The following is a 21,634-nucleotide window of genomic DNA, read 5'->3' as shown; positions in this document are numbered from 1 at the left end:
TAATATAATTAGATTAAAATTTATGATTGTAGTATTAGAAATATATATTTATTTGCGTTTTCACTTTTATTTTCAAATAAGAAAATTGATAGGCTAATATTTGATGTATACTAGTATTTTGATGATTGTAAACTCGGTCATCTTAATGTTGGTACATGTGATTTTAAAATCTAGTCATTTTTTTACTGTGATTTTTAAATGGATCCCAATACAATGAAGAAGTTGATCCTATAATTATAAACAAGTGTTCAACATTTTTACCCATAAGTACAAGTTCTAGCTCCACCACTGGTTCGGATACATTTGGGTGTAGCACCCGAATAAATAAATAAATAAATCCCATAACTAATCAATGGGGTTCGATTTTTGCAGTTGGGAAACTTGCACTATACTCAAACGAGTTGTTTCCATAAGGATCCCCAAATCCTTTGCTTGCTTCATCAAATGTTCTTGAACTCGCAGCTAAATCTCCATTAGGATTTAATCCTGCATGGTGCATTATGTACTCAATCTCCTTCACAACCTCATTCATAGATGGCCTATTCACTCCTTCTGGATCTACGCATATTAGAGCCAAGTCTACATACTTTTCGAATCCTTTAAGATTCTCATTGGTAGCAATGATCGTAGAGTCCAACAGTTCTTGTAGGTCATACAATTTCTTAGATTTGTTCATCTTCATCTTCACCTCTTTCACCACATATTTACCATTAACTATCGGAATCTCACCGGTTAATAGCTCAAGCATCATAACACCAAACCCATACACATCACTCTTCTCCGTCAATTGATTGGTCATGTAGTACTCAGGATCCAAGTATCCCTAAATCCAAATATATTGAAAGTTTAAGAGAATGTATCTAGGAAAGAGAGAAATGCATGATTTATTATTGTCTACTCACCATGGTTCCTTTCACTGCAGCTGTAACATTAGCTTTCTCAGCTTCTTCCACCAGTTGGGAGAGGCCAAAATCAGCAACCTTTGCAGCTAGACTTTCATCAAGTAATATATTACTTGATTTGACGTCTCTATGTATAATTGGAGGATCAGCGAGTTCATGAAGATAAGCTAAGCCTTTCCCCGAACCGAGTGCTATTCTAAGCCTTCTTGTCCAGTCTAGTCTAATCCCATTTTTACCTACATTTTTGTCTAGTTCAGCACAAAAAAACTAGCTATTTATATCTTCTAAATGAATAAATTAGAGATTTGATGTTTACCTGATAGACTATCTCTAAGAGAACCATTTGGAATGTACTCGTATATGAGCATTTGTTCTCCACGATCAAAGCAAAAGCCTAAGAGTTTGACAACGTTTCTGTGATGGACCCTTGAAAGAAGCTCAATCTCAGTTTTAAACTCTAAGGCTCCTTGCAAAGACCCTGGTTGAGCTCTTTTAATGGCAATTTGTTGCCCAGAGGGAAGAATACCTTTGTACACCTATTTCACCATCATATTAAGATCAGCATTCAAGTAATATATAATATGTTCTTTACTAACTTTATCAGTTGAAGCCATTGCAAAGACACAAACCTGGCCATAACCTCCACCGCCAACATCATTTGCCATTGAAAAATTGTTTGCGCATTTCCTCATATCTTCAAATGAAAATGCTTTTACTCCCATTAGTTGTGGAGCATCGACACTGTTCTGATTCACATCCCACTTGGCTGCAACACACAAAAGAGAAGCTCTTAGCAATTCATCACTTTTTCCTAGTAGTAAAACCTCATGTTCTTTAGTTCTTACCAAAAGGATTAATTTGTTCATTTGCTCTCTCTGCTCTCTTCTTCTGCTTGAGAGCATAAATTCCAGCTATGATTAACATCAATAGAAATACAGAAACACCAACTACAACTCCGATGATGTATGATGACTTTAGACTTTTTTCACCTGTGGCAATACAAGAAGAGCTAGTGAGTCATTTAGAACAAGTTAGATTATTTGTGAATTGTATAACCATTTATATCATACCCGGGAACTCATCGTACTTATTGGCCTCGAATATGTAAGGGCCAAATCTTTCAGGAGGCTTATAACTCTGCATGCTAAACTTGGAAATAACATTATTCATCCCCGTTTCATTAAACCTATCTTTTCCCAATGGAAAGAACAATAGATTTACTAGAAGATGATGATCAGTTTCATCCTCTCTTATGTTTCCTATAGCCACTGACTCCACTTTGTAACTAGACTTGGTAAAGAAGTCTGTTAGGTTAACCCATAGATTATTGAAGGCGCTACTGTCTGAAAACCCTGTGAATGAAGGCGACCTGAAGGTGAGTACTCCTGTTGCTGGATACACACAATGGCACGTGTCGGGGTTCGGTTCCCTATCCTCACCACAGTCACGACATGATCTTCTAGGGGAAGAATATGAAGAATTTTGTTTGACTACTATGCAATATTCATCTGGTGGGTTCTCCACCTCTGGACATACAGGATTGTTTGCCAAGCTGTAGATGTATATAAACCATTCATAAGTAATTAAATAAAACAAAGAAGTCATTTGGTTTTGTGACAAGGATATACGTACATTACTTGAAGGTCTTTCTTAGCTGGTTGTTTATATTCAGTTATGTCATTGTATTGTAAATCCACAAACCGCAAAGTTTTGCTAGTACCAAAGTCCAGTGTCTCGTTTAGCCAATTGCGCTTTAGGACACTACAAGTAGTCAAGACAAAAAAAAAAGATTTCATTATTAGTAAATATTTCACAACTTTGAGTGGTCTAAAAATGTTTCATGCATGATTTGTTTTACTCACACTGTCTCTAAACTACTATTACGATGGTTGAAGAAGGAGATTGGTATTTGACCTTGAAGTTGGATCCCTTCCATCCTTCTGCCAAGCCAAAAACCATTTGTTCTTAGCAAGTATATACACATGGGGATAGAGAGAGAGAGAGAGAGAGAGATGTTCATACAATGTTGACAAGGAATCTAATGAAGAGATCCATGATGGAATAAGTGAGGAAGTAAATCGGTTATTGCTCACATCTCTGTAACAAAACAATCACATTATGGTATTAGATTGCGTGAGAGTGAAGGTTTCTAATAATGGTAACTTGAGCAACTTACAATGTGAAGAGAGTGGTCAAGTTGGATAAATTTGGAAGACTACCCGTGAATTTGTTGTCAGACAAGTACCTGAAATGCATTCAACTACAAACTATTTTCACCTCTTTTCATTAGTTTCTACAAACACATAACAACAAACATCTTCATGCTTTTTACTTACAGTTCTTGAAGATTTGTGAGATTATTAAGACTTGCAGGAATTTCTCCACTTAGTCTATTCCTATCAAGGCGTCTGTCACAAGGAAAGCAACATATATATGATTTATGAACAAACAACAAAAAAAGTTTGAAAAATCTCTTTCCATTACTTACAACACAACCAATGTTTTAACAAGACTGCTAAGGCTGTCTGGGATTCCACCTGTGAATAGATTTCCATCGAATAACCTGTCAATGAAACAATAAACAATATGTAGTCACTAATTTAGTTACTACTCATGAACTTATGCAAAGTCCAATACTGATATGTAATATGAATCTATTCTTACACATGCTTCAAATTCATTTTTGAGGTAAATAGTTCATTTGGGATCTTCCCTGAAAGCTTGTTTTTCCCAAAATGACTACATGAAGAAGTGAAGGAAACTCAGATTAATTAGCACTTAAAATCTAAAATGTGATTAAATCAAATGAAAATGGAAAGATTTGAGATTATATATATACAAATGCCCAGCTTCAAGAAGCATATCAAGTCCTGGTGAAGTAGTCCCATTAGAAACTGGAAGCTCTCCTTCGATCTGGTTGTCAGCTATATCGAACCAATATAGTTTCGATAACCGTCCCATGGATGCCGGAATTGTTCCATTGAAATTATTTGAATTCAGGGAGCTGTATGTATATAAAGGAGATAAATATTTGATACTTATGGGTTTTAAAGACTCCAATTACATAAAAAAAAAAACTACTAATAAGACTCCAATTCAGGGAGCTGTAATAATAAGAAGCAACAAATCTTACAGTTTTGTAAGTTTTTCTAGAGACCCTATGGACTCAGGGATTTGACCACTGAAACCACATCCCATAAGATTTCTACACAAAAAGGAGTTTGTTAAACTATGCATTTGAGCCAGAGCGGTTAAAAATGGTTGATGATCTTGTTAGCTTACAACTCTGTCAACTTCTTGAGGTTACCGATATTTGGTGGCAGCGGTCCAGTCAAATTAGGATTGGATGTCAAATCCCTACAAACATTTAGATCATAAGATGAGGAGAAAAAAACACATTTCTATGCAAAGAAAGAAGAAGAAAGACATACAGTTTGTCCAATTCAGACAACGTTGAAATATCTTCAGGAAGCTTTCCTTCCAAGTTAAGGTTGCCTAGTGATCTACAACACAATATTAAAGTATGCAAAGGATCAGAAGAAGCAGGGAAAAGAAAAGATGCAATATGTTTACATACTTACATGTCAACAACGCGGTTAGTGTTACATGTAACACCAACCCAATTGGTTCCACAAGGATCAAAGCCTTTCCAATTCTTAGGAGGCTTGACCAAAGCACTCTTCAGGGCTAGTAAAGCATTAGCTGCACCAGTTTTGAAGCTAATTCAATTAGTTTCTAAATTCCTAGATCTGATAAAATCTGATATAAGTATACTTACCGTCTACACCGTTTGTGAGCGCAGACACAGAACAAATTCGGAAGAAAAAGAAGATCAGGAGGAGCATAAAGGCTCCAGTTCTTGAACTCATCTTCAAGCACACAAAATAATCTCTTTTTCTCTAAACTCTGCTTTCTAAGTCTTTTCTCAAAATCATTCAAGAACAAAGCGTGTGATCTGAACAAGTCACTACGAAATCTTGAATAAACAAATACAGCCTAGCTCCTTGCTAACAAACACAATAATATAAACAAATAGGAAAAGAAGACTTTGAATAATTGAATTGAAAACATATAAATAATAGAAGTTGGCAGTGACGTACGAGTAGTTCAAGTTGAAACAGGTGAGAATGCTAGTCGTAATGCAAAGGTTTGGAAAACGTGGTTATTAGATGGAATTGCCATTAGGGAAATATGGTAATATGAACTAGGATTTTACCAAAAATATATATATATATATATATGAACTAGGACGTACACACGTAAAATAATGATTTTTTTCTTGAATTTTCCTAGACAGTATTTTTAAAAATAAATTCTTACATAATTGTTATTATGATACGAGGATAGTATTTATGATTTCTCCAAATAAAAAGCATTAGATATGATTTGTGGAAGAGTCGTGATCAACGAAATACCTTTTTTAACAACCAACATGGAAAAAATCAACACAAGCGTTTTACCAACTTTAGATAATAATACTAATCGCAGCAATGACGATATTGACCAATAGTCCTCCCATTCTCAGAGAGATTAATTATAGTTGTTTAATTTTCTTTTTTTTTGGCAACCCAAATGATTTATCAATTAGCTAGTTTCTTTCTATTATAAATATTTTAATTAAAAAGTACATAAATTTATACGTATGTTTCTCATTCTACATGCATAATTTTGGTGTGTATATATATATATAAAAAATCATTGGCATCTAAATATTGTAGTTTCAGTCTAATTTTGTTCCTCTTTATGTAAATATATAATTTTATAAAGGGACTTAAATAATATATATTTTCCATTTTAATGAGATATTGTAATACCAATATTTAATTTAATAATATAAAATAAACCATACATTATACAAAAATTAAAACGTAACAAACAAAATAATCAAACAAATTAGACTGTTTATACAACAACATATCCAGAACAACCATAATGACCAACATAAGAAGAACAAAATTGTACGTATGCACATTGATTTGAACACATGGACAAACAAAAGTACGTACAAATCAAATCATGCAAGTCCACATTGACAAGGCATTTCAAGTAAAATCACTTAGAAAATAAAAACAGACATAATCAATTATTGTGGCTCGAGTTTTGAAGTTGGGAAATCCGCACTGTATGCAAATGAGTCATTACCATAAGGATTACCAGATCCTTTGCTTGAATCCTCGTATGTTCTTGAACTCGCTGCTGAATCGATGTTAGGGTTCACTCCTGCAAGATGCATTATGTTTTCAATCTCTTTCACAACTTCACCCATCGTTGGTCTTTTCAAACCTTCCTCCTCTACACATCTTAGTGCCAGATCAACATACTTTTCAAACCCTTTCAAGTTCCCGCTAGTGCTGATGATTGTCTCGTCCAACAGTTCTTGCAAGTCATACAGATCACTCGATGTATTCATCTTCATCTTCACCTCTCTCACCACGTATTTGCCTCTCTCTATAGGACTTTTGCCGGTTAATAGCTCAAGCATCACAACACCAAACCCATACACGTCACTCTTCTCAGTCAATTGATTCGTCATGTAGTACTCAGGATCCAAGTACCCCTAGATCCAAAGGAATGACGAGTTAAATAGATTCTTGGGTAATAGATATGTGATGTGGCAACCCTTCTCCCTTGAGCTAGCTTTTGGGATTAGTTAGTCCATATTACTAATATGTATTTAACAAAGATTAAAAAAAAAAAAAAAAAGAGAAAGGAGGATTATATTATTCTCTACTAACCAATGTTCCTTTCACTTGTGTTGTCACATGAACTTTCTCAGGGTCTCCAACAAGTTTGGAAAGGCCGAAGTCAGCAACCTTTGCGGTTAGAGTTTCATCAAGTAATATGTTATTTGATTTGATATCTCTATGTATAATTGGAGGATCAGCAAGCTCATGAAGATAAGCCAGACCTTTGCCTGAACCAAGTGCTATTCTAAGCCTTCTTGTCCAGTCTAGTCTAATCCCACTCTTCCCTGTATTATCATAAAATTTAGCACACAAAATAACAAATCATAATTCCGTAAAAGGAAGATTGATATATTACCTGATAGACTATCTGTAAGAGATCCATTTGGAATGTACTCGTATACGAGCATTTGCTCAGTTCGATCAAAGCAGAATCCCAAAAGTTTGACAACATTTTTATGATGGACTCTTGAAAGTAGTTCAATCTCAGTTTTAAACTCCAACTCTCCTTGAGAAGATCCTTTTTGAGCTCTTTTGATTGCTATAACTTGTCCTGAGGGAAGAACTCCTTTGTACACCTGCAGTTTCAACATCATATATTGTGATCAAAATTCAACTTGCGTCATTACTTATATCAATTCAGGCGGTTGCGAAAAAACGCGAACCTGGCCATAACCACCACCCCCAACATCATTTGCTTTTGAAAAGTTTTCGGTGCATTTCTTCAGCTCTTCAAAAGTAAAGGCTTTTGCTCCCATTAGCCGCGGGGCATCGATACTGCTCTTAGTCTTATTCCACTTGGCTACAACATACAAAAGATTAAGCTGTCAGAATTGTCATCAGACAAGATCAGGAGTCTTTCTATAGTAGTAAAACTTTTTCTTCTTACCAAAAGGATTATTTCGACCAGTTGCTCTATCTGCTCTGTTCCTCTGTCTAAGAGCATAAATACCCGCTATAGTTAATAACAATAGAAGAACCGCAGCACCGACAGCTGCTCCGATGATAATGCCTGTGTTTGCTGACTTGGAACCGCCTACATATGTTGCAAAATGGGAAAAGCACATCATTTATATGGACACAAAAATCTCTTCCAGATTAATTGTGTGACAAGTTACGACATACCAGAGAAGGGACTGTACTGATCGGCAATGAAAATGTAAGGGCCAAATATCGGAGGTTGCTTATAAGTATGCGTGCTAAACGCGGAAATAACACTATTCATTCCGGTCTCATCAAAAGTGTCTTTGTTTGATGGAAAGACCAAGACCTCTATTAGAAGATGATGATTTGTCGGATTCTCTCTTATGTTTCTGATGGCCACAAAGTCCACCTGATAACTTGGATTCTTAAAGAAACTCTCTAGCTCCCGTTGGAGCGTGTTGAAGTTGGTATCGTTGGTATATCCTGAGAAGGAAGGCGACCTGAAGGTGAGTATTCCTGTGACTGGGTACATACAGTTGCATGCTGGACTTGGTTCCTTCCCTTGACCGCAGCGAGGACAATTTATTTTAGGGGCAGAGAATGTGGTCTTGTGTTGGACTGCATTACAGTATTCACTCAGCCGGTTTGCCGCGTCTTGGCATATTGGATTATCTGCCAACCTGTGGATATATATTAGCAGTACACACAAATGTAACTGAATGAAAAAATTCTAAGTTTTATTTGTGACTATGATATAACAACACTTACATTACTTGGATGCGTTTATTAGATGATGGCTTATAATCAGTTATGTAGTTGTACTGTAAATCCACAAACTCCAACTGGTTACTATAGCTGGTACCAAAGTCCAGTGTTGAGTTTATCTGATTGCGTTTTAGGACACTGCATGTCAAGAAGAGACATATCAACCAATATAGATCTCAAAATTTAAATTTAGATTTATAATGTTTCATGTATTGGTTTACTCACACAGTTTGCAATTGAGTAGGACTGAAGAGAGATACTGGTATTGGACCTTCAAGTTGGATCGCTTCCATCCTTCTGCCAATAGTAGAAGACAATGTTTTTCTTTGTAAGTATTTATACACATAATTATATAAAAGAGAGACAGAGATATATGTGCATACAATGTTGACAGAGAGCTTAATGAAGAGATCCAAGATGGAATGAGATAGAACTGCAATTGGTTGTTGCTCACATCTCTGTTACAGGACAATCACATCATGGCATTAGATTGAGCAGCAAAATAGGAGATAAAGAAATATAGAAACTTACAAAGTGTAGAGATTGGTCAAGCTAGTTAAATTTGGAAGACTACCAGTAAATCTGTTATTAGCCAAGTACCTGACATGGATTTAAGAAGAGAAACAATTTTACTTCTTTGTATATGTATCTACAGAACACACACAACAAAACTTTAGTTGCTCACTTACAGTTCCATTAGACTTGTGAGATTATTAAGACTTGAAGGAATGTCTCCAATCAGTTTATTCCTATCAAGGCGTCTGTAACAAAACAAAACATATAAGATTAAACAAGTTCGAAAAAATAAACAACTTGGACGAACACAAAATTCTACTTACAACACCGTTAAGGTCTTAACGAGGCTGAGGCTCTCCGGTATTTTACCCGTCAACTGGTTTCCATCAAATAGCCTATCAATAAAGCAATGCAGTTCATACTGATCTCAACTGGTGAAAATATCTCTCAGCTTTAACATATACTATGTAACTTACACATGTAACAAAGTCATGTTTGAGCTGAAGAGCTTCTCTGGAATATCACCTGAAAGCTTGTTATTTCCAAAATGACTGCAAGAAAAAGTGAAAGAGAATCAGTTGATTAGTTAGTATATTAATAAGATATCTTATTAAAAAAATCGGAAAGAATTGTGAATATATACAAATGCCCAGCTTGAAGAAGCATGTCAAGTCCAGGTGAAGAAGTCCCATTCGAAACTGGAAGCTTTCCTTCAATCTGATTGTCAGCTATATCGAACCAAAATAGCTTCGATAGCCGTCCAATGGAAGCCGGAATTGTTCCAATGAATTTATTTGAATTCAGGGATCTGCAGTATGGAGAAAAACATAAATTGTTACTGATGGCCTAATGGGTTTAGAAATAGTTTATAATAATACTAGTTAGGAATAACAAAAATCTTACAGGGTTGTAAGTTGTTCAAGAGATCCTATGGACTCAGGGATTTGACCACTGAAACCACATCCCATAAGGTTCCTAGAGAAAGAAGAAAAAAGGAGTCAATTATAATAGCTGATTATAAGAAAAAGGCAATGATAAATAGGTTATGATCTTGTTTGCTTTGCTTACAAGGCATTTAACTTCTTTAGGTTACCAATATTTGATGGAAGCGGTCCAGTCAATTTTGGATTGGATGTCAAATCTCTAATATACAAACATTGGATCATCAGAAGAGAGAAGAAACATCCACTTTTGTATAGAAAAAGAAGAGAAAGACATACAAGATCTGCAATTCAGACAAAGCCGCAATATCGGCGGATAGCTTTCCTTCCAAGTCAAGGTTGCCTAATGATCTGCACAAACAACAACACAACGTTAATGTGTTAAGAGGAAGAAGCGGCAAAGCAAAGATTAACAAAGGAACAAAAAAATAAAGTTCTTACATTGAAATAATGCGGTCATTAGTACATGTAATTCCAACCCAATTGGTTCCACAAGGATCAGAACCTTCCCAATTTTTAGGAAACTTGGTCCATTCACTCTTCAACGCTTGTAAAGCCGCAGCTATACCAATTTCCAAACTCATTCAGAGAATTTGAAATTTCCTATATGTCAAAACACTCTGAACATCATCTAACTATACTTACCGTCTGAACCATAAGTGAGCCCAGAAACAGAACAAACGTGGAAGACAAGCAAAATCAGGAGTATGTAGACTCTAAATTTTGTACTCATCTTCACAACCATAGAAAATATGTTTTTCTCTTTCTCTATTTCTGATTGATGCAAGAAGACAGCATGTGGTTTCCACAAGTTAGACGAATTCAAGAATAAATATTACAAAGCCCCCTTGCAAACAAAAACAAGTAAACTACTGTTAACGAACAAGAGAAGACTCTGAGAAACTGAAGTGACAGATACATATAGAGTAATTAAGAAATAGACAGTGGAACATATAATAACTAGATCAACTTGAAACAGCTGATAATGTGAATGCTCAAAGGTTTCAAAAAGGTTATTATATGGCAATATTGTCAATGGGGTAATGGGAACAGACTATACATTTTGAACACACGACTTCATTGGACGAGTTAGTGAATTCATTAAATATTTACAATTGTGACTAATATAAAGAAAACGAAATATTTAACTGATAACACGACCTTTAATCGATCTAATCCGACACAGACCAAAACTAAAAATAATTGGTCAGAACCTTAATTAGCTTAACTTAATAAATAAATATTTTATTAAACAATATATTTGATTTGAAAAAGTGTACAATGTACAAGAAAGCGATAGACGGCAACTAGGCGATAATCCAGTGCCTAGAACGCCTATCTAGACGATTTTAGGCGGTTTAAACGTTTACAATATAAAAACATTATATTTATGATACTATATATATAAATTCTATAAATAAATATGTTAGAGACATAAAATTAATAAATCATAAACAATATTTTTTATATAAATTATTTAATTTATATCAACAACATATAAACATTTATAATTATGTATATCAATGTAAAACTTAAAATATTAAATATAAGCAGTTAGAAATTGCAAAAATATAACTTATGTAATTTTAGGCGGTCCAGACGGTCGTCTAGGCGAGAGGGTCTAGGAATTTTTTTTTCTTTTTTCCATAATATAAGATGTTTAAGGAGTTTAGTGGCTGTGTTTTCTTTGGTAATTGAACATGATTTGGGGCCAATATTATGTGTTCTTATTATGATTTTGGGTACCTATAATAAGCTTGATTTTATTTAATTTATATGTTTGGATCTTAATTACTTACACTTTATTATCAGCGACCGCATAATAACATGTCAAATCATGCTAGTACGTACACATTGGCAATGCAGTTCAAACATCACTTACGAAATTGCCCAAAAAAAAAAACAGTTTATCAAACATTGTGTTAGGGTTTTGATGAAGCTAGCTTGTGTATTCAAACGAATCCTTGGCCGTAAGGATCACCGGATGCTTCGTCGAATGTTGCTGACTCGGCGTTAGGGTTTAATCCCGCAAGCCGTAGTATGCTCTCAATTTCTTGAACCACCTCACTCATCGATGGTCTATCAACTCCCTCTGCCTCCACGCATCTCAGAGCCACGTCTACGTACTTCTCGAACCCTTTTATATTCCCACTGTTTGCGATGATCGTCGTGTCTAGCAATTCTTGCAAGTCGTATAAAGCCCTTGTTTTATCCATCTTCTTCTTTACCTCTTTCACAACGTAGCTGCCTCTATCTATTGGACTTTTACCTGTTAATAGTTCAAGCATCACTACACCAAACCCGTACACATCACTCTTCTCGGTCAGTTGATTCGTCATGTAGTACTCAGGATCCAAGTAGCCCTAGTTCCAGAAACATATTGTGAGTTTTTTTTATTGTTAATAGATTTTCATATATTTTGGTGATTGGTTCTTTACTAACCATTGTTCCTTTGACTTGTGTTGTGACATGAGCTTTTTCAGGGTCTCCCACAAGTTTGGAGAGGCCGAAATCGGCGACCTTAGCAGTAAGATTTTCGTCGAGTAAGATGTTGTTTGATTTGACGTCTCTGTGTATAATTGGAGGATCAGCAAGCTCATGAAGATAAGCTAGTCCCTTCCCTGAGCCAAGTGCTATTTTGAGCCTTCTTGTCCAATCAAGTGTAATCCCATTCTTTCCTACAATTTTGATTCATCAGCACCAGAAAACTAACAAAAGAAGACTGAGATTTTGATATTTACCTGATAGACCGTCTCTAAGAGAGCCATTAGGTATGTACTCGTACACAAGCATTTGTTCGCTTTGATCAAAACAGAATCCCAAGAGCCTGACAACATTTTTGTGATGGACCCTTGAAAGAAGCTCAATCTCTGTTTTAAACTCTAACCCTCCTTGCATAGATCCTTGTTGAGCTCTTTTGATTGCTACGAGTTGACCAGAAGGAAGAACACCTTTGTACACCTGTTTCACCATCATGTTAGGATCATAATTTCAACTAATGTTCTGTCAATGAAAAGAGACAAACCTGTCCGTAGCCTCCACCCCCAACGTCATTTGCTTCTGAAAACTTGTCAGTATATTTGCTCAACTCTTCAAATGTAAAGGCTTTTGCTCCCATTAGTTGTGGAGCATCTGTGTTGTTTTTACCCGCGTCCCACTTGGCTACAACATACAAAAGAGAAGCTGTGTCAGGAATTTTGATTAGATTTCTTGTAGTGTTAAATCATTTCTTCTCACCAAAAGGATTAATTTGATCAGTTGCTCTCTCAGCTCTTCTCCTTTGCCTAAGAGCGTAGATCCCAGCTATAGTCAACAACAACAGAAGAACCGCGGCACCAACAACAGCTCCGATTATAATGCCCATGTGTACTGACTTCGAACCTCCTATACATATGGAAAAAAACAGAACAAGGCAGAGCAAATGAGTCATATTAAACTATCACAGATATGGTTTGAGTTTGTGTTACCAGTTTCTATCATACCAGAGAATTCGGGGTACCAATCAGCGACGAAAATATAAGGGCCAAATCTTTCGGGAGGCTTATAAGACTGCGTGCTAAATGCAGAAATAATAGTCTTCATGTCCTGCTGATTAAAACGCTCTTCTCTCAATGGAAAGAACAAGAGATTTATCAGAAGATTATAATTATTTTTATCCTCCCTTATGTCTCTCATGGCCACGGAGTCCACTGGATAATTGCCATTCTTAAAGAAAGCCGTTAAACTCAGCTGGAACGCATTGAAGTAACTGGTGTTTGAAAACCCTGAGAATGAAGGAGACCTTAAGGTGAATACTCCTTTAAGTGGATACACACAGCGGCAAGCTGAGGTTGGTTCCTTGTCTTGACCACAAGGGGAACGACAGTTTGTGACGGTAGAAAATGAGGAACTTGGTTGGACTGCGTTGCAGTAGCGATTAAGCCGGTTAGCCACATCTTCGCACACTCGGTTATCAGCCAACCTGAGTACATATCAATCAACAACACATAAGTAATTCATTAGAAATTTTTAAAACTTGATTTGTGACCAAGATGAATATATACATACATACATTACTTCGATGCGGCTATTAGCTGCTTCTTTATAACCAATTATTTTGTTGTCTCGTAAATCAACAAAGTCCAACTGCTTGCTAAAGTTTGTACCAAGGTCAATTGTTGCGTTTATAAGATTGTGCTTTAGGTTACTGCAGGTCAAGGAAAACAAGTCCCATTCAGTAAAGAATTCACAAATCACAACTTGCCAATTAACTATATTCATGTGTCTCTTATTTGACTCACACAGTCTGCAACTGAAAAGGGTTAAAGAGAGAGGTTGGTATTGGACCGTCAAGCTGGATCCTTTCCATCCTTCTGCCAAGTAGAATATACCATTTGTTCATACACACAAATATATATCATAGATATCTAAAGAAAGAGAGAAAGAGGAAGTCTCGTACAATGTTGAAAGCGAGCGTAATGAAGCGATCCATGATGGAATGGGCGATACTGTCAACGGGTTATTGCTCACATCTCTGTTACAGAATAATCACATCATAACATCAGACTGATTAGTAATGAAGTTTGGGATGTTAAATTGAGAAACACGAGAGGAAGAGAAATAAATAGAAACTTACAAAGTGTAGAGATTTGTCAAGTTGGCTAAATTTGGTAGACTACCTGTAAATTTGTTGTCAGCCAAATGCCTGAAAAGGATTCAACCACAAAAACTCTTTTACCTCTTTTTCAAATATATCTTACAAACACATGATAACAAGTCTTTAGTTGATCACTTACAGTTCCGCAAGATTTGTGAGATTATTAAGACTTGAAGGAATATCTCCACTAAGTCTATTCCTATCAAGCCGTCTGTAGTAAAAAAGAAAACAGTATATTAGAAATTTTTCTGAAAAATCTCTTGTCAAGAAGTTTTGCAAAAGCTTTGTTAACTACTTACAACACTTCCAACGATTTAAGGAGACTGAGGTTGTCTGGGATTTTGCCGCTGAATTTGTTATTATCGAATAGCCTATCGATAAACAACAACAAAAAAATGCAATCACTATTGTAAGTTACTAATCTCAACTTGTGCAAATTCTCAGCTTTCTTTCACATGTAACTAGGAAACTTACACATGTTTTAGCGAAGTCATGTTTGAGTTAAAGAGTCTTTCTGGGATTTCACCTGAAAGCAAGTTATTTCCAAAATGACTACAAGAGAAAGTAAAATGAGATAAGTCACAGAGACTAATTAGTATGTTGAAAAGAATGATTATATATATAAAAAAGGAAATGAAAAATATTTTGGGAATTATATTTATACAAATGTCCAACTGCATGAAGCATGTCAAGTCCAGGTGAAGATTTCCCATCAGAAACTGGAAGCCCTCCTTCAATCTTATTGTCAGCTATATCAAACCAGTAAAGTTTCGATAACCGTCCGATGGAAGGAGGAATGTCTCCAGTAAAATTATTCAAATTCAGGGATCTGTATGGAGGAAACACAAATTAATACTTAGTAGATTTAGATTAAGAGACTGCAGCTGAAAAAAGCCTGTTTGTAATAATAATAGGTAGAAGCAAAATCTTACAAGGTTTTAAGTTGTTCTAGAGATCCTATGGAATCAGGGATTTGACCAGTAAAATTACATCCCATAAGGTTCCTGGTCAAAGAAAAAGTAGACAATTATAATAGGCGAGATATAATAAGACAAGACCATGGCAAACAGGTTATATGATCTTCTTTGCTTTGCTTACAAGATAGTCAACTTCTTGAGGTTACCAATGTTTAGTGGAAGCTGTCCAGTCAAATTTGGATTGGATGTCAAATCCCTAGAAACAGCAGATTATAACATGAGAACAAAAAAAGTCCATTTCTATTCAAAGGAAGAAGAAGAAAGAAGAAAGACATACAAGATCTGCAATTCGAACAAGTTCGAAATATCTTCATGAAGCTTTCCTTGCAAGTTAAGGTTGCCTAGTGATCTGCAACAATGCAACAACACAATATTAAAGTCTTTATTGGAAGAAGAAGCCAAAGAATAAGATACAAGATGTTACACACTTACATATTCACAACGCGGTTATTGTTACATGAAATTCCAACCCATTCGGCTCCACAAGGATCAGAGCCTTTCCATTTCTCGGATAGCGTCTTCCATTCACCCTTCAGGGTTTCTAAAACAGTAACTGCACCAATATTGAAAGATTTGAAATTTCTTTCATCTAAAAAAAACTCTGGATCATCATCTAATTATACTTACAGTCAGAACCGTCTGTGAACGCAGAAACAAAACAAACATGGAACAAAAGCAAAAGCAAGAGCTTAAAAATTCCAGTTCTTGAACTCATCTTCGGAGACACACAATGACTGTTATAATAACCGATCGTTCAAGAAGTAAGCATGTGGTCTGCACAAGTTATAAAAACATAGCCTCCTCGTGTCCTTGCTAACAAAGCATGAAGTATACAAAAAGGAGAAGACTTCGAACAATTTAAGTGGAGATCATATAAACAAATAGTTCAACTTGGAAATAGATAATATATGCTGCTAGCTATTGCGGAAGAGTTCAAAGGTCCACTGGAATACAAAATATGAAATGTCAATAATATTTTTTCATCATAAACGTATAAATCAAATATGTAACCAAACTTAAAACTAAATCTATCTAATATATGTATTTAGCTGTTTCCGCAAAAATGGAAGAATTCATCAAAATATTACTTATTTGTTTTTCCCAGAACGTTTCTTCTCGAGCATAGAGAGATTTCTAAAACAGAGTAAATGAGTAATGGACAACGACTATGCAGATATGGATATTTTAACAACAACATGCAATAAAAAAAGTCTTGGTCATGAGAAAAAATCAGCAAAAGCATTAAACAATTTGAGATAATTAAATAATACAAATACTATTACTAACTGCGACAGCAATGATACTGATGGTTATTTGATATTATCCACAACGTAAGTACACCTTAATTCTCAAATAAACTATACTTTTCCCATTTTTGTTATCTTTGTAACCCAAACATCCCACAACATGCATGCAAGGCAATGCAAATTTCGTGGGATGGATATTACTATAAGGTATAATACTAGAACAAGACCAAATTTACCAAATCTTAGTAAATAATGTTGATACGGTAGTGGAGAAGGTTACAGTGTAAGAGATATGGCTCGAGAAGGAGGGTTAGAAAACAAAATATTGGATGCTTGCTTCACAAGGCACTTCAAGTGTAAGACATAATTAATCAGTAGGGCTTAGGCTTTGAAGCTGTGAAATTCCCACTGTACCGAAACGTTTCACTGCCATAAGGATCACCAGATCCTCTGATAGCGTCCTCGTACGTTCTTGAACTTGTTGCTGAATCTGCGTTAGGATTTAATCCCGCAAGGAGCATTATGTTCTCTATCTCTTTCACGACCTCACTCATTGATGGCCTGTTAAATCCTTCTTCCTCCACACATCTCAGAGCAAGATCAACATACTTCTCGAACCCTTTCAGATTCCCACTACTTGCTATGATCGTTGTGTCCAGCAATTCTTGCAGGTCATACAGAGTCCTTGATGTATTCATCTTCATCTTCACCTCTCTCACCACATATTTGCCTCTCTCTATTGGACTTCTACCGGTTAAAAGCTCGAACATAACCACACCAAAACCATACACATCACTCTTCTCTGTCAGTTGATTTGTGGTGTAGTACTCAGGATCCAAGTAGCCCTGGTTCCATAGAAAATGTAAATTTAAAATGTTATCTGATTAAAAAAAGATAGGAAGATGATTATCTACTCACCATGGTTCCTTTAACTTGTGTTGTCACATGAGTTTTCTCAGGGTCTCCCACAAGTTTGGAAAGGCCAAAATCAGCAATCTTTGCAGTAAGATTTTCATCAAGTAAGATGTTATTTGATTTGATGTCTCTGTGTATAATTGGAGGATCAGCAAGCTCATGAAGATAAGCCAAGCCCTTGCCTGAACCTAGTGCTATTTTAAGCCTTCTTGTCCAATCTAATCGTATCCCACTCCTTCCTGCATTACTAACAAAATTCACCATCCAAGAACTATAGGAAACCCTCAAGAAGAAAACAGAGTTTTAATATTACCTGAGAGACTGTCTTTAAGAGACCCATTTGAAATGTACTCGTAGACGAGCATTTGTTCGTTTCGATCAAAGCAGAAGCCCAAGAGTCTGACAACATTCTTATGATGGACCCTTGAAAGAAGCTCAATCTCAGTTTTGAACTCCAACCCTCCTTGCAAAGATCCTTGTTGAGCCCTTTTGATTGCTATGAGTTGCCCATTTGGAAGAATCCCTCTGTACACCTGTTTCACCATATCATATTCAGGATCAGAATTTCAATACTTTTAGTTCAGGTCATTTGTTAAGACACAAACCTTGCCATAACCTCCACCCCCAACATAATTTGCCTCGGAAAAGTTTTGTGTACATTTCTTTATTTCATCAAAAGTATAGGCTTTTGCTCCCATTATCTGTGGAGCACCGGTACTACTCATACTCGTATCCCACTTGGCTGCAACATGCAAAATAAAAGCTGTCAGGATGTTCCAGTCAAGAGAACAAACTTTGGTAGTAGCTTGGTTTAAGTTTTCGTCTTACCGAAAGGATTAATTTGATCGGTTGCTCTCTTTGCCCTCTTTCTCTGCCTGAGAGCATATACCCCAGCTATTGTTAACAACAATATAAAACCAATCGCACCAAGTACTGCTACGATGATAACGCCCATGTTTAATGACTTGTAACCTACGTCAACATCTGTGGCAAAAAAAAAGCAGAGCAAATGAACTTATATAGAACCAATATTAAATCTGTTTGATTGTGTAAGACTAGTTTCTTCATACCATAGAACTTCTTGTACTTATTGGCTTTGAAAATGTAAGGGCCAAATCTTGGAGGAGGCTTATAAGTCTGGTTACTAAACACAAAACCAATAAGTATCATTCCTGTCTGATTAAAACTCTCTCTGCCTAATGGAAAAACCAAGAGATCTATTAGAAGCTGATGATCAGTTGCATTCTCTCTAATGTTCCGGATACCAACGGAGTCAACAGGATAATTGAACTTCTTAAAGAAATCCGCGATCGAGTTCTTTAGGATTGAGAAGTTGGTGGAGTTGAACAACCCTGAAAAGGAAGGAGACTTGAAGTAGAGTGTTCCCGTGAATGGATGCGCACAGCGACACGTGGGACTCGGTTCCATGTTCTGTTCACAGGGAGTACAGACTTGTTGGAGTGTGGAAAAAGATGTATTGTGTTGAATTGTGGAGCAGTAACTCTGTCCGTTTCCCACCTCGAAGCACACTGGATTATTTGCTAATCTGTTACATATACATCAAAAGACATAAGCAATAGATAGGAAAAATAAGAGTAACAAGTGATTTTGGTTATGTGACAAGGATACATACATTACTTGAAGGTCTTTCTTAGCTGAAGGTTGTATATATGCAGATATTTCATTGTATTGTAAATCCACAAACTCCAACTGGTTGATGAAGTTTGTACCAAACTCCAATGTTCCATTTATCTTATTGTTTTTTAGGACACTGCACGTTAAAAAGCAAGGCAATCCCAATGATCAGTACATGTTTCACAACTTTAGTTAATTTCCAATGTAAAGAATTGTGTGTGAGTACTCACGCAGTCTGCAACTGAGTATAGGCGCTGAAGAGGAAGGTTGGTAATGGACCTATGAGTTGGATCCCTTCCATCCTTCTGCGACGGAGAAAGACCATTTGTTCTTAGTAAGAATACACATGGAGGTCAAAAGAGAGAAAGAGTGAGAGGAAAGCTCATACAATGTCGCCAGTGACTGTAACGAGGAAAGCCATAGTGGAACGGGTGAGGCATCCAAAGTGTTATTGCTCACATCCCTATTACATTAAGATTGAAGGTTTGTTTAGAATGGTAGCTACTAGCTAGTGATGGTAGATTGAGCAGAAAAAGAGGAAGAGAAACTTACAATGTGTAGAGACCGGTCAAGCCGTCTAAATTTGGGAGACTACCAGTAAATTTGTTCTTGGATAAGTACCTGAAAATATATTCAATCAACTACAAAATCTTTAACCTCTTTTCACTTGTATGTAACGAATCTTTAATTGCTCACTTACAGTTCTTGAAGACTTGTGAGATTATTAAGACTTGAAGGGATATCTCCACTTAGTTTATTCGTATCAAGACGTCTGTCACAAAAGAAAGAAAAAACACATGAGATTAAGGAAGTAAAGCTAATTAACAAAAAGAAGAAAGAAATATACTACTTACAACACCAACAACGTGTTAACGAGGCCGAGGGTCTCTGGGACTTCACCTGTGAATTGGTTTCCATCCAAGAGCCTATCGATAAAACAACAAACAATGCAGTGGCTTAGTAAAGTGTCTACTCTCAAAACTCCTCTGCTTTATACCTAGTATGAATCTTACAAATGCATCAAAGTCATGTTTGAGCTGAAAAGTTCTTTTGGTATCTTGCCAGAGAGCCTGTTTTTACCAAAATGACTGCAAGAGGAAAGTGAAGGAGAGTCAGATTAATTAGCACTTATATTAAAATGAGTGATTGTAATATTCGATATGGGAATAGTTACTTACAAATGCCCAGCTTGAAGAAGCATGTCAAGTCCAGGTGAAGAAGTGCTATTAGAAACCGGAAGCTCTCCCTCGATTTGATTGTCAGCTATATCGAACCAGTACAGCTTCGATAACCGTCCAATGGAAGCCGGAATCATTCCAGTAAATTTATTTAAATTCAGGGAGCTGTGGAGAAAGTCACAAATTAATACTAAGGAGACTGTTTATAATAAATAATAGGAAACAATAAAATCTTACAGATATACAAGTTCTTTAAGAGAACCAATGGACTCAGGGATTTCACCACTGAAACTACATCGCACAACAATCCTGAAGAGTAAAAGAGAGTGAGCTAGTTAGAATAGTAGAGATAAGACAAGGAGATGTGTATATAAGTTTATACTAAAAGAGATCTAGCTAACGATATTGTGTTTCCTTACAAGCTCTTCAACTTCTTAAGGTCACCAATTTTTACTGGAAGTGGTCCTGTCAGCCCTGTATTGTATGACAAATCCCTACCAAGATTGGATCGATCATAAGATGAGAACAAGTTTTTTTCTTTTTTCTGTAACAAGGAAAGTAGAAGAAAGACATACAAGATCTCCAATTCAGACAAGATAGTTATATCGGGAGCAAGCTTTCCTTCCAAGTTAAGGTTACTTAGTGATCTGCAACAACACAACACTTAAAAGGTCGACAAGGATGATTGGAAGAAGCAGGAAACCAAATTAAAAACAAACAAGCTTTTTTACATTGAAATGACACTGTCATTTCTACATTTAACTCCAACCCAATTGGTTCCACAAGGATCAGAGCCTTCCCAACCATCAGGAGGAGTGGTCCATTCATCCTTCATGGCTTTTAAAGCAGTAGCTGCACCATATGAAAACCATTTCTTAATGATTTAGGTGAAAACCTCATGTTCATCATCTATATGCTTGTATATACTTACTGTCGAAAACATTTGTGAGCGCAGAACAAATTTGGAAGCAAAGCAAGATTAGGAGCATAAAGGCTCCATTTCTTGAACTCATCTTCAAGAATCAAGACCAACAAAGACTTTCTTTTCTCTTCCTCTGTTTTTCTGATTGTAACTTAAAAAATTATCTTTTAAGAAAAGAAAAGAATGTGGTTTACACAGGTTTGACGAATCTTCTTACTAAAAAACACAACCTCGCTTTCTAAAACATGTAGACAATAATGCTAAGATAGAGAAGAAGAAGACTTAGAACAAATGGAGGGAAACAAACAAAAAGTATATAAAAACAAGAAACTGGGGAGAGGAGACCATAAAGATAAAAGACTTGGTCAACTTGGAAACAGCTGATAATGGGA

The 21,634-nt window shown here is 36.1% G+C and overlaps 4 protein-coding genes across 4 annotated transcripts; all 4 read right to left on the bottom strand.

Annotated features, from left to right (window-relative positions):
• Positions 1 to 214: 214 nt before the first annotated feature.
• On the bottom strand, positions 215 to 4,771 carry LOC17875920 (probable leucine-rich repeat receptor-like protein kinase At5g49770). The gene is made up of 19 exons (XM_023786542.1): positions 4,681 to 4,771; positions 4,484 to 4,604; positions 4,334 to 4,405; positions 4,185 to 4,259; positions 4,036 to 4,107; positions 3,742 to 3,906; positions 3,567 to 3,641; positions 3,391 to 3,465; positions 3,239 to 3,310; positions 3,079 to 3,147; positions 2,925 to 2,999; positions 2,765 to 2,842; positions 2,535 to 2,663; positions 1,973 to 2,454; positions 1,748 to 1,891; positions 1,532 to 1,668; positions 1,219 to 1,438; positions 903 to 1,138; positions 215 to 823 (listed from the first exon to the last, which is right to left on the bottom strand). The coding sequence occupies exons 1-19, from the start codon at positions 4,769 to 4,771 to the stop codon at positions 350 to 352; spliced, it is 2,862 nt and encodes a 953-aa protein (XP_023642310.1). The 3' UTR covers positions 215 to 349.
• A 1,214-nt stretch (positions 4,772 to 5,985) lies between these two features.
• Positions 5,986 to 10,465, bottom strand: LOC111832610 (probable leucine-rich repeat receptor-like protein kinase At5g49770). Its single transcript, XM_023790035.1, has 19 exons — positions 10,378 to 10,465; positions 10,174 to 10,294; positions 10,012 to 10,083; positions 9,860 to 9,934; positions 9,695 to 9,766; positions 9,435 to 9,599; positions 9,268 to 9,342; positions 9,115 to 9,186; positions 8,965 to 9,036; positions 8,807 to 8,875; positions 8,659 to 8,733; positions 8,501 to 8,572; positions 8,279 to 8,413; positions 7,712 to 8,190; positions 7,476 to 7,622; positions 7,252 to 7,388; positions 6,945 to 7,164; positions 6,638 to 6,873; positions 5,986 to 6,459 (listed from the first exon to the last, which is right to left on the bottom strand). Exons 1-19 carry the CDS (start codon positions 10,463 to 10,465, stop codon positions 5,986 to 5,988), a joined length of 2,856 nt encoding a protein of 951 aa, XP_023645803.1.
• A 1,014-nt stretch (positions 10,466 to 11,479) lies between these two features.
• Positions 11,480 to 16,230, bottom strand: LOC17875521 (probable leucine-rich repeat receptor-like protein kinase At5g49770). Its single transcript, XM_023777815.1, has 19 exons — positions 15,973 to 16,230; positions 15,778 to 15,898; positions 15,623 to 15,694; positions 15,467 to 15,541; positions 15,301 to 15,372; positions 15,033 to 15,197; positions 14,843 to 14,920; positions 14,668 to 14,739; positions 14,508 to 14,579; positions 14,348 to 14,416; positions 14,171 to 14,245; positions 14,013 to 14,084; positions 13,784 to 13,918; positions 13,215 to 13,693; positions 12,970 to 13,116; positions 12,758 to 12,894; positions 12,474 to 12,693; positions 12,175 to 12,410; positions 11,480 to 12,095 (listed from the first exon to the last, which is right to left on the bottom strand). Exons 1-19 carry the CDS (start codon positions 16,058 to 16,060, stop codon positions 11,685 to 11,687), a joined length of 2,796 nt encoding a protein of 931 aa, XP_023633583.1. The 5' UTR covers positions 16,061 to 16,230; the 3' UTR covers positions 11,480 to 11,684.
• A 593-nt stretch (positions 16,231 to 16,823) lies between these two features.
• LOC17876682 (probable leucine-rich repeat receptor-like protein kinase At5g49770) lies at positions 16,824 to 21,395 on the bottom strand. The gene is made up of 19 exons (XM_006279899.2): positions 21,252 to 21,395; positions 21,052 to 21,172; positions 20,896 to 20,967; positions 20,740 to 20,814; positions 20,558 to 20,629; positions 20,321 to 20,485; positions 20,156 to 20,230; positions 19,997 to 20,068; positions 19,843 to 19,914; positions 19,695 to 19,763; positions 19,531 to 19,605; positions 19,373 to 19,447; positions 19,141 to 19,278; positions 18,578 to 19,053; positions 18,336 to 18,491; positions 18,113 to 18,249; positions 17,821 to 18,040; positions 17,511 to 17,746; positions 16,824 to 17,437 (listed from the first exon to the last, which is right to left on the bottom strand). The coding sequence occupies exons 1-19, from the start codon at positions 21,331 to 21,333 to the stop codon at positions 16,964 to 16,966; spliced, it is 2,862 nt and encodes a 953-aa protein (XP_006279961.1). The 5' UTR covers positions 21,334 to 21,395; the 3' UTR covers positions 16,824 to 16,963.
• Positions 21,396 to 21,634: the final 239 nt, after the last annotated feature.

The sequence above is a fragment of the Capsella rubella genome, unplaced genomic scaffold (assembly GCF_000375325.1).
Source record: "Capsella rubella cultivar Monte Gargano unplaced genomic scaffold, Caprub1_0 scaffold_8, whole genome shotgun sequence".
NCBI lineage: Eukaryota > Viridiplantae > Streptophyta > Magnoliopsida > Brassicales > Brassicaceae > Capsella > Capsella rubella.
The sequence above is the reverse complement of the archived record's forward strand: the minus strand, read 5'-3'. Positions and strand labels throughout refer to the sequence as shown.